Here is a 13,397-nt window from a genome sequence, read left to right as displayed (position 1 = left end):
CAGTCTAATGCAAGTTCATGTTATAAATCAAATATACAACACACTGCCAAGCGCAAAAATTTAACTTTTTCGTCTACGTGTAAAAAGTTTTTTTGAGAGGTTATTAATTTTACCGAAGAGAGTTTTATTGATTCCCATTTTACTTCAGAGGTATATATGAAATTTCGAAAAAAACAAATTTATTGATTGAAGTTTTACGTGTGTTTGGGTTATGTTATATGTTGAGTTAACAATTTATAGTTTTCGTGGTATACAACTGTTAATGTCTATAACTAAACACATATTTGTCTGCTCCAGACTAGATTTTACGCATTTCATTCATTAATAAGCAAGCTGTCAGTGTAAAGTGTAAAAACGTTAGCATCAAAAACTCGATATTAGGTTTTTCAATAAGTATATTGTATCGTAGCATCAGATATCTTGGTACTTCTAGTGTTAAATTGAACATGAACTTAAATGGATTGATTTGATTTTCTTATGATCGTTTCAAACATAACATTAGTTTTGTTATCTTTTTTTCCAAACTAGAAAAAAAAACTTTTTCTTCGCAAAATAACACGTATAAAGACATCAAAAATCTATATATCACCCTCTATTGACAAATTGAAAACAACAGATATTTTTTTCTCAGCAATAAACAAAATTCTATGTTTTAATGCCAGAGAAATAGTGAATTGAAATAAACTGAACTATAAAACATAAAGCCAGCTGCTTAAATTTCCTAGCAAACATATATAAACGTAGATTCACGTCTAACATCCTCTGTAAGTCTTAAAATCAATTAAAGCTTAAATAATTGAGTTTTCATAGAAATGTTGTTGATTAATATACAAGTATATCGCATCGAATTTTTGTAATCTAAAAAATATTTTAAGCTCAGATAGCTTCAATTTCTGTATAACCAAGTAATAGAATCACCAAAGTATGCATGACTTTTTCTAACGTTCTAAATTGTAAAAAGTTGAATTATGATTAGCGAGATTAATCAAGTCTTTTTTAAGGAAAAATACGTGAGTAAATATTCTGAAAGGGTACTTTCAGAATCGGTCGCAACTAATTCATTAGCCACCAGATTTGCGAGGGGACCAATATATGAATCTATTGAAGTGAAATCATTTAATGTCACCTCAATGTTCCCATCAATCCATATTACTTTGAGTTTACAAAAAAAACCACTGTCGATGAAAGTTGTTACTAATTCATCACCTAATATATTTGCCAAAACCCTATGAGTAAATCTGTATAAGAAAAAAATAATAAAGTATTATTACAATTAGTCTTTTTACGACTGTTTACCAAAACCTATACAGTAAATCTATACCAGAAAAAATAATAAAGTATTATTAAAATTAGTCTTTTTACGACTGTTTACCAAAACTTATACAGTAAATCTATACCAGAAAAAATAATAAAGTATTATTACAATAATTCTTATTACGACTGTTTGCCCTATAGTGACAGCTCATATCAGACATGACAAAGCACTCTACCGTAAATAGTTCTGATTTATTAGGTGACAAATGATACCATTAGACACTGGGTTCACTGTCATAATACAGTGTTATATATGATTCTAGATACGTGATATATTGGCTGCTGTAACATTACTTCTGTAAGTTTATTTTTTGTAATACCAGTTCATGATTTTGTTTCTACTAAAAGGATTATTTGTCAAAATAAATAAATGTAATGCTGAATTTTTTTAATTTTTTTAATTTAATTTTTTTATCTTATTGTGCAATTTTTGTCTAAACTTTGATTTATACAAATGATTTTTTTTTACATTTTACTGGTTTTCAGAAATATTATGTTTAATTTTACTCAATGGATATAATATTAGTTTACGTCTCCAGTATTTTATAATCAATAACATAGAGTTGTTATGTCATATTGTGGTATTTAAGGGAAAACAAATTATAGGTGGAGACAATTGTATCTGTAAGTTTATTTTTTGTAATACCAGTTAATGATTTTGTTTCAACTAATAGGATCATTTGTCAAATACTGAAACTTTGTTAACTTTTTTACTATGTTGTAATTATTGTACAATTTTGTTTTAAACTTTGATTTTATAAAAATGATTTTTTTGTGATCGAAAGCAATATTTGCACACATACATATAAATTTGTAGACAAATTTAAAGTTTTACTTTGTTAACTTTCTTACTGTGTTGTCTTTACTTTACAATTTTTGTTTTAAACTTTGATTGTATACCAATGTTTTTTTTATTATCGATAGCAATATTTGCACACATACATATAAATTTGTAGACAAATTTAAAGTTAAACACTGTAACAATTCTTGTGTTTTTCTGTTCTTTAACAGTTCACATGAATACTGATTTTCAGAAATATCATGTAGCATTTTACTCAATGGATTTTAAAACTATTTTGCGTCTCTAGTAATTAAGAATTAATAGCATTGAATTGTTCTGTCATATTGTGGTATTTAATGATGATAAAACAAATTATAGGTGGATACGATGTTATCAATAAAGATACTTAAAAAAAGAAAAGTAAAATCAAACGAACGAATGGACAACAACTGTTTAAATTATTACGTGTGTCATGATGTTTAGATATTCCGTATTGATTCCCCTCTCAGTTTGGTATTTTTGGTATTTTATTTTTTTCCGAAATATACCCGAAATATTTGGTAAATCACATTGATAATGTGAAGATTTAATAACTGTAATCTATCGTTTCATAGTTTGAAAAGAAAACCACAGTAATATGAAACGATGATTACCTTCTGCTGTATAATAATTTCAAGGAAGAACTGAAATTTGATACACGTTTACGTCTTTTACACTATTTCCCCATTATTATCTATGCTATTATTAACCTTTGCTATAAATGACCTTGTTATCCATCAACAATTATAATTGGAACTGACAGATCCATTTAACTTGTCACTGGAGTGTAAAATTATAATAGATAATTTGATAATTTTCTATACCGTGGAACGGATGTAGGCATTTCCTGAAATTAAATATTATTTGGAAAGAACAACTTGTAAATATAATGGAATTTGATGCGCCTGTCATAAACGTGAGTGGTTTAGCGCTATAAAACCAGGTTCAATATAGCATTTTCCTCATTTGAAAATGTCTGTACCGAGTAAAGAATATGACAATTGTTGTCTATTTGTTTAATGTGTTTTATCATTTCATTTTGTCGTTTGATTACAGACTTTACGTTTTGAATTTTCCTCGGAGTTCAGTATTTCAGTAATTTTACTGATAGTCTCGCTGTAAAAAGGTAAAAACAAACACTAAATATGTTTTTTTCATGATTTCCCTGTTATAAGTAACAAATATATATCCTATTTGTTTTTTGTTTAGTTTATTCATTAGCGTTTGTATCTTAATGCTTATTCTTTTCAATGTAAATACATCAAGTATTTAGTAACATAATTCAATTTAGCCGTAGCAGGAAAGCAAGCTCATTTGATTTGTGGATTAATTAAACTGATCAAATAAATGATGTTTAAAGTAATATATACAGTTCATGTATACCAAACACATAAAGGTATAAATCTTTGTAGATTATCAATAGATGATTTAAGTAACTGTCAGAAACAAATTAGTTGAATAGGATATGATAATGTTTTTAAAAGGGTGAAATAAAGCATGTAAAGATAAAATCGTGTAAAAAAGAGAAAAATGGCACAGTTAGGCAATAAAAACCATTTGAAATGTCATCAATGATATTCAAATGTCCCATTTTTTTCACGAAATATCATTTAAATATCCCTACTGCGAATGTAATATGAATGATTACATTATGTTCCTAGTGTATAGAACTGACCGTAAGTTGTAATAATAGTTATAAAAGATACCAGAATTATAATTTAGTGTGCCAGACGCGTGTTTCGTCTACAAAGCACTCATCAGTGACGCTCATATCAAAATATTTATAAAGCCAAACAAGTACAAAGTTAAAGAGCATTGAGGATCCAAAATTCCCAAAAGTTGTGCCAAATGTAATAACTTGTTTCTCAATCCACTTTAAATAAATATGTTAAAACTAGAACTGACCATCCTCTCTCTGGGGTCTTATCCCAGATATAGTCTGACCTTACACATTCAAATAGAGATTGTATTATCCTAGTTGTTATTTGTTCTGTCACTCAAACACTTCAGTAAAACGTATATGATTCTGAAAGAAGTACTTCTTGTATTTACTGCAAATATCAGACTGCAAAATCGTGTAATTATTCATTGCAAGCGAAAGATAAATGATTTGGGATTCAACGAAGTATCATCGGATTTAAGGAATTAGATTGAATCAAAATTGTGCACTTTCCTGAACCTCATCTCTGATAATATATTGCTTTCGTCTATTTCACAAGGTTGACACTTATAGTAAAATTTATACTTTATAAAGATCGTGAAAAGATGGCAAAAACACAATCAAATAATAGGGTATCAGTTTTCATGATGCATATAAACATGATCAAAGTATGTAATAGGCAATTGTCGTGTACTATTGTAAAAAAAAACGCGTAGTAATCCAACCTGAAGATAAAACTGTTGGACATGCATGCATTCAAAACGGATCAAAATAAGATGCGTCTAAAAAACGAATTCCGATGTATTCACGAATGCAACCCTTAGAAATAAGAGTTTATATGATCTAAGACAAAAAAAAATGTTCCACTTGAGTTAAAAAAAAAGACGCCGACACATTGTATCGTTCAACTGCATTGTTTTTTTAAGGAATTTTAGATTTATTAGAATCGGTTGTATTCGGTCTTTATCGAAGTCATACTAGAGGTTACACGTGTGATTAGCTTATTACTTTTTATTAAGTCCGTGTTATGTGAATATAGAGACACATAGATATGTAAATTACATATGATGGGACAAACAGTTGAGGTTTTTTTTAGTTGTTGGAAATCAAAAAATTATCACTTTGTTTTCAATTTTATTTAAATCGCTTGTCTGTGTCAGTTTCATAGAAATAATCCAGATACCAGTCTCACATTTGTCTTTCATAGTGTTTTTAATATCATGTTCACAGCAATTGTTTTATATGCAAGCATTAACAATAATGAGGATTATAAATTGACAGGAATATTTTACAAGAAAAACGACTCAAACACAAATACTGAATAAGGCGTTATCTGGCTATAAAATTTGTTCAACCTTGAATTTAACTAAATTTTAAATCTGTACATTTTTAAACACCAGCAGATATTAATGTTCTTTCTTTTTTCCCGCCTTGAATCTATTTCTCAATTGCTAACATATCTTTAGAACTTGGAATTAAAACTGTCGTCACTTAAACCTGTCGTCCCTGTGATTTTGAAGTGTAATCAGACGTTTATTAGCCAATTCATTATCCAGACTCTTATTATTCACAAAACATTTCCTTAATTCTAACCATGCAAACATAATTACTGTCATCTATTCAACCTTTCTAAAGGAGCGACAAGAGGTGAATCCTGAAAGTTCGTGTTTGTCCTTGGCATTTATCTTTGCTTAAATCATTTAAACATACCTTGTTATTTCGCAATTATATAATTTATTTTTACATTTTAGTCTTTGAATTGTATGTTCCCGTGCACTTTAGAAATATTTTACTTCTTTAGGTGAAATAGCAGGATTCACCTAGGTGTTGATAACTCCAGAGCAATTAGAGAAAAATATGATACTTATGTATGCATCATTACCTTCCGTTCAATGAAACAAAACCAACAATATTTCACTAAATTCACTCAATGTCAGGCTTTTCTGGTTTTTGTTTAGTGACATTTCTTCCATTTTGGCTTCACTTAGCAATTATCTTTACCCTTGTCAGCTTATGTAATTGCTATCAATCTTTGGCGGGAAATAAAATGCCACAGTGATCTGACCTTTCATTCTTACGGTTTGTGAGTTGAATAAACGTTTTAATCGAAACAGTTTTCCTCAATGTCCAAGCTATTGAAACTTTGTATATAAAGACCTCAAGGTTAATTAAGTCTTTTTTTTATTTAAATGGTTAGGAAATGGATACTTTATATCACAATACAATTTGTGTTCTTGGGATTGCATTTGACAAATACCTCTCATTTGTTGTAATGTATTTTTTTGGTCTTTTGGGGGAACTGACTGCTAAAATAGAAGCTTTTAAGCTTTGTTAAATGTTTATAAAATTTTGTTATTACTGCAACGATTATGAGCTTGGTATTTTATGTAACTCTCATTTTCTAGCCGGCGTATTTAGAAAGGAAAACTTTTAAAGCTTTATTAGGACTTTGATTTTAGTGTCATTTAGTTGTTTCTCTCCTTGAAATTAAACCCTAAATATATTTAAATGGTCTGTCTATGCGTTCGTTCGTGTATCCTGCAAATATGTTATATAGACTTTTCTCCGAAACTACAGAACAGAATTACTTCACATTTGGCCAGAAGCTAGGTTGACAGTGATGTAGCGTATGTTGACTTATGTAATCTGTAAGACACCTACATGTACTTCCTGTTTCCTGATATTTGGAATTAAATATATGTGTACGCACATGTTTGCTGTTCTTGTTAACTCCCATTTTATCAGAATAAATATTCATTGCGTGAAGCAAATATCTCAAATCCGTCAAATAGATATACAGTAAAACCTGACTAAATCGAAACCTGTTTAAACCGAAACTCTTTTGGACTTAATAGTTTGTTCGGTTTTGGCCGATGTTTGGTTTCATCAGGTTCACAACGCATACAATTTGATATGACGGTGCTTAAGAACATGTTTTGTTTATACATGATTCGATTTAGTCAGGTTTGACTGTATATCTATTCGACGGATTTGAGATATTTGCTTCACGAAGTGAATATTCATATTCCGTCAGGTTGTATGTACTTTAAGTTGATTCATTGTATGTTTAATAAAACGTTTGCTCCATTTATTTGAATAAACCTAAAACAATATATCGAGAAAGTTCCGCAAATAGTATCAGAATTTCAATTAAAGAACAAGCCTTTCGTATGAATTAACCTTCTACGAAGTCATTATGACTAGGAAATCCGAACAAGCTGATGGAAAGGTCCAGCTTTGTAATTTTTTTGGTAATTCATCATTCTGATATAGGTGAAAATGTCAACTAATAGATTGTAATTAAATACGTAGTTATTCCGATATTGGTGTAATTTATCTTTGTTTTCAAAAAATCCAATAAACGCTTTCTTGTGATTGATCATTGTATGGTCAAACTTAAATGGCGGCAAAGTAGATAAAAAGGATACATGTTTAGAAAAGATGAATCGAGTGCATTTTTAGCTTCGTTATGCTTGGTAATTAAACTGTGAATGTTCAAAACTGGAAAAAGGAGATAACTCATTAATATCAATTCGTCTGATGTGTTTTATGTTTGATTTGCAATTTGATTTGGTGCATTACGTTTTTACTTTTCCTCCGAGTTCATTATTTCGGTGAAAGTACATTTTGTTAAAAAAGTTCAATTTATGTGATATTGGATAATCTTAATATATAATTTAATTAGTGGTAGATGTTGGTTTTCATTATGTATCAAATGTTACCATTGGAGGATGAAATATCGGGAAATAAGGTAAATATTGAGATGCATTTTACATAACGCAGACAATGCATTGAACAAACCCAATTTAGGAAAAGATCATTTCAAAAAAATCATACCTGTCCATACGAATATTTTTTTATTTGACTTATATACCAAATCTGCTAGATTATAATAAAGTGACATTAGAAAAATGAAAAAATAATCTTTGTACTACGATAGATCCAAAAAGTAAGCATTATACTTTCAGTGTTATCTAACTTTTATAAGAGGATAAAATGTTTCATCATACTTTGACGGCAGTTATTATGAATAAATCAAAGATTATGTTATTAGTAGTACTTAAGCATTTTTTTATAATGTCTTCTATTACTCAAAACAGTTTAGTTATGCTATTTACATTTTTTTTGTAATTTGCGGAGTTCTGAACGAATTTTCATAATACTGGTAAAATATCATCACATATTGTGCCGATACGTTGTGTCATCCTTTCTGTATTATGTGTTGTTTCGTTTTTATTATCTGTGCTCAATTCCAGAAAATTTTGTACAGGCAGTAGTTTGTTTGTGTTGGGTATTTCACTATCTAGTATTTGAGAAGATCTCTCTCATCCCTTCTTTGTATTACAGTAAATTGCGTAAAGTTTGACGCGTTAAATTCCACCTCCTATTTTGTTGCTATGCTTTTCTTCATGATCAGAGGATGATGATGGCCGAGTGATCTAAGTAGTTACTACTGTATGCACTAGCCAGTCAAGACTGAGTTTGTGAGTTCGATTCACGCACCTGCGGGTGGACTAGACTACAGTTGACTTGTATTGTCAGTTCTCCTATTGAAAGTTGGCGGTTTACTCCCGGGAACTTCAGCTTCGTCTACCAATAAAAACTGGCCGTCGCAAAATAGCCCAAAACGGTGTTTAAAAGTGGCGTTAACTCACACAAAAGTCAAATCTTTATCGTCATTAACATTATAATTATTGTGGGTTTTTTTTTTTACATGTAATGGATGTTAAATAATGACTGATATTAACCAGTTTTTATTTGTTTATAGGCAAAGGACAAGTTCATTATGCTGAAAGTCCTAAAGGAATTAAAGGGGAAGAAATCTTTCAGACCAATAGCTGAGGAGACAGAGAAGACAACAGACCATGATACAGAAACGGTATGCTTAACATTTACACTACATTCAGCCATTGTGCTCTCATGACTAAGTGCTATCATAGAATCATAAAAAAGCGTGTTTTAGTCTCTCGTCAAACTGAAGTCTAGATCTGTTTATGTGTTGTCGCTTCTACTCCGTTTACCATATGCGTTTGCAAAAAAACCCAAAACTCTCTTTTTAAGTCACATATGCGGATAATGTTATCAGGATTTGACTAAATACTAATGTCTGAATTTTTGTGAATGTGGTAACAAAACGATCATCAATTTAAAACACAGTGTAGTTGTTCTGTATTACTATAGACAGATAGCGCGCATACCAATCTTATATTATCATGTGGGCAATTATAACCAGAGTTCATCATGTTTTATAACACATATAAGCTTTTTATAAAAAGTTTGTAATCCAGCATTAGTATTGGACAATGTCACCTCACCTGAGAAGACATTTAAATTCGATTCGAAGCAAGAAAGTTTGCAAACGTTACATTTAAAATGCGTTACTCAAAAAATATTTTGAGTCACTTGGGAACAAATAATATCACCAGTGTCCGTGAAAAATAAGCTCCACATGATTTTTAACTCCCAAAACAATTTCTAAAAATAGCAAGAAAACTACATGGGGACCTTCGTGATACCTATTGGTCGTTCTGGACTAAGGTAAAGGGAGGGGGCACGAGGGCTTGGCCTTTGAAGGGTTACAAATGGCAATTATTGAAAATATATATACTTCTATATAGTATTTATAATGAAAATTCAAATAAATATAATTTAAATAAGCAATGAATTAGCATGTTCACCTTTCCTTATGTGGAGGGATGAAATACTTTCGATCGCGCGACACTGTACGGCATAGATACGGTTTATGATGGTGAAAGTTCCTCTATCGTTCAATTTTTATCCATGGAGAACCCTGAATTTTGTAGTCCGTTTCTTAAAATTAAGAATGGAAATGAGGAATGTATCAAAGAGACACCAACCCGACAATAGACAAAGACAACAGCTGAAGGTTACCAACATATTCCGTTTCTGTGTGTGTTACATTTTAATGTTGTCTCGTGGTTCTCCTCTTATATTTAATGCGTTTCCCTCAATTTTAGTTTGTTATCCCGATTTTGTTTTTATGTCCATGGATTTATGAGTTTTGAACAGCGGTATACTACTGCCTTTTTTTGGTTGAGAAAATGTTGCTCAGTTGTCGATTATCTTATCACGTTATTGGGTTGCAAACAAAATGATTTCTATATTTAAACGAAACTATTAACAACTACTATACCATACCTGATTGCTATAAAACCAGATACAACCCATCATGTTCTTAGGAAAATGACTGCACTAAGTCAGGATAATGTTTTTTAAGTCGGTCCTGTCGTCTTATGTTTGATTAAGTCCGTTTTTGAACATACTTTAGAGTTCGATAGTGTTGTTCATATTTTTCCCATTCAAATATCTATCAACTGACATTTGCTTTACTTTTCTACAACCAGTGAAAACACTATTTTTTAAGTTGTATTCATGTTAAATTACTGGCCTCATTAACCGGTTTACCATTGACAAAACAGTATACTCGTTGGCACATAACTTAATCACTTCAATTCAAGAAACTTATTTAACTCTTCTATGAGAAGGTAATTTTATTATATATGAAATTACGATCTGTGACCTCGGTTAGCCTTGATGAAATTACTAAGTAATGACGGCTTCCGGCTATCTCTTTTATTTGTTTGATTAAATTCTCACAACCATTCGTGTTGCCATACTCATGATTTTGTATGAATTGGACAAAAATAATCTGAATTACAAAACCATGCAATGGTTATCTTTATAAATAATATCTTAATGTTAAATGATTTTTTTCTTATAATTAAAATATATTTTGTTAATTTTTTTCTCTTGTAGAATTATTTTATTGGCATTTTCTTTATATAAGGAATAGTTGCTGATCTTTGGTAATGTGTTTCATATCTATTCACAGTTGTTATAAACCTGGAGCAATTGATAACATAATATAGTGTGAAGACCTCTATACAATATGTACACATACACAAAGTCATGCCATAAAATACTAACATTATAATGCATGATAGGTGAATAAATAGATCTCATATATGATCGAATCGAAAAAGCATCGTTTTGGTACTCTTAAAACCGATTCCACTTTTAAAGTTCGCAATAAACATTTCGAGGTATAGTTACACTAAATGCAGTTTTCATCGATAGATATGTGAGTACGATCTCAGAATGAATAAATCAAATACAACTGAAAACCTTACAAAAAACAAATCATTAGAGAAACCAGACTTATAATTTATTACCCGGAAGTGTGTTGGTCAAAATAAGTGGTAACCGAATTCTGAAAATTGGAAACCAAATCAATTAGGAAGCCTTTGAACCAATATACTATCTAGAAAAAAAGCCAACGACAATAACAACTGCATCTATTCGGACGAGATCAATGGACAGACACATGTGAATGTGAAAAGCGTAGAATTTTAGTGTATGTGAATGTATAGAAAGAGAGAAATGTTTATCCAAACCAATGATACTTCCAATGAATGTGTCAATACTCTCATTGTGTAAGGGTAAAATTTTAGCTCAGATAGAAAACAAGTTACATGGGAGGTCATATCAATGCTGAGTTTGTTTTCCGATGTTCAAATCTGGTAAATCAACCAGGAAGGTACAAAATAAATTCAAACTTAAATGTGTAAGTTTTGTATAACAGATATGTAATATACCTCTTTGTATTATACAACGAATTTGCTATACCTTACAGTTAAAAAAATGATATAGGCATATCGTATACATGAAGTTTTGAGAATAATTATTTATAAATGCATGTGATTGCATTTGCCAACTATAGGTCGATAATTTCAAAAGTTTGATAAATAATTTGTTGAAATGAAATGAGATATGATGTTTTTATTAGGACAGTACCAACATTTGATTTTGTTTTGTTTTAATCTTCATGTGTGATTGTAGATGGGTATAATGTCGGATACTAGTAACTTGGATATAGGCAATTACAAATCAGCTTTAGAACGTTCAACCAATTTTGGAACAACGATAGGTCTTCTATAAGAACTAGGGAATTCGACTGGCAATGTATTGGACATACACAGATGTCATTGCAGTAGTAATCGTTCAATAAAAGGTTGCTTGAAATCTTCTTTCAGTTTCTAAAGCGGTTTTATGAGTAGATGTTTTAACAAAATTCAACATTAGATAAAGTATCGATTATGTCAAAGGTGAAAATACGGTCGAACAAGTCGGTCACCTTATTCATTATTGATAGTGAGCCAAGTTCAGTGTGATGTATTCTTATGGCAAATAATTTGTTCGATACAGCGGATATGTGTGTGTATGAAAAATATAAGTACGTTTCATCCTTTATTATTGCTTCACCAAAATTCACGATTACACAAAATAGATGATTGTTTGATGATATATGTTTATGTCGAAAGGGTTTTTTTTTTTGGCAAGAAAACTTAACGTTTATGATTTTTTTGTAAAGGAGGGACGAAAGATAACAAAGGGACAGTCGAACACATGATTTTGGGACATAAGTTGACATGATAACAGAAACTGTATTACATATTGGGTTGGACTTTGTTCCCTTCTGTAATGTCAGTTTACACTAGCATCCCTGTTTTGTGAAATTGTTCGTTGATCTTACTGGCTTATAATCTTTTTAGCAACACATTACAGTGATATGACAAATTATCGATATAAAAAGGGCGCATGTGCCGATGTTAATGTTGATACCATAGTCGTCATAAGTAAAAATAAAGTTGATAAACAGATTATCATTGGTCACCTGAACTCGATAACTTTTCTCACTTTGCTGCGCAAATATCATCTATAAGTATGTCCACGGATCGGAAGTTGCCTTCACCTCCTAATCACATTACATTAACTCCGTTTTTTGCTTGGGTTTGTCTTGTTCATTTTTTTTAATATAATAAGATTTTGTAAAATTTACTATCTCTTTTATCGTTCATCTTTTTTTCGTATTTTGCAATTATGTTGTCGATATCCCTTTGACCAATAGATTATGAGTTTTGATTCTCTCTTTTCTTTCTTCTGGTTCTTTTTGTAAATCATTTCAATTTTAAAAAACATAAACATTTTGTTAAAATCATATATCGCATGAACACGATGCGTATGCATCTATACAAGAATCATTATGTGTTGTATTAACTGGTGTAAGCGTCGATCAAATACAGTGAAAATTCTTCGGACAATGTTTGACCCAGTTAAGGTGGTACCCAACACCTTCGGGAAAAATTTATTTGGCTCGTTTAATTTTCATAAAATTTTGACAGAGTATTTACTTTGACCCTTTGACAAAAATGTAAAGTTTCAAAAGATTTGAACCAACCGTTTTATCAGCAAAAATACACTGGTTATATAGCAGTTTGACAAACACTTATTTTGATCACAGAGAAGCTTAATATTCCCTTAAAACACAACGTAATTAAAACGTTTAGCTGATTTTACAGAGTTATCTCCCTGTAGTGTTAGGTACCACTTTAAGTTGACTGAAGTACAATTATATTTTCAAAGTTCAAGTCTGCAAGTCATCAAATAGTACTACAATTTACATTCTACTCTAAAATAACAATCTGTCACAACTACAGCATGCTGACTATTACAATACATTCAAACCGTTTTCACTATACAATTGTCCCTTTTATAATTGTTATGCGATGATGACTGATGTAC

The 13,397-nt window shown here is 30.5% G+C and overlaps 1 protein-coding gene across 1 annotated transcript in view; it reads left to right on the top strand.

Annotated features, from left to right (window-relative positions):
* The window catches only part of LOC134718682 (potassium voltage-gated channel subfamily H member 7-like), a 145,820-nt gene that overhangs the window by 100,276 nt on the left and 32,147 nt on the right, over positions 1-13,397 (top strand). The window contains exon 2 of the mRNA XM_063581338.1: positions 8,563-8,673. Coding sequence (XP_063437408.1) covers positions 8,563-8,673 — 111 coding nt within the window. The remainder of the gene's footprint in view (positions 1-8,562; positions 8,674-13,397) is intronic.

This window comes from Mytilus trossulus, chromosome 5 (assembly GCF_036588685.1).
Source record: "Mytilus trossulus isolate FHL-02 chromosome 5, PNRI_Mtr1.1.1.hap1, whole genome shotgun sequence".
Classification (NCBI taxonomy): Eukaryota; Metazoa; Mollusca; class Bivalvia; order Mytilida; family Mytilidae; genus Mytilus; species Mytilus trossulus.
Note: the sequence above shows the minus strand (reverse complement) of the source record. Positions and strands in the feature narration are given on the sequence as shown.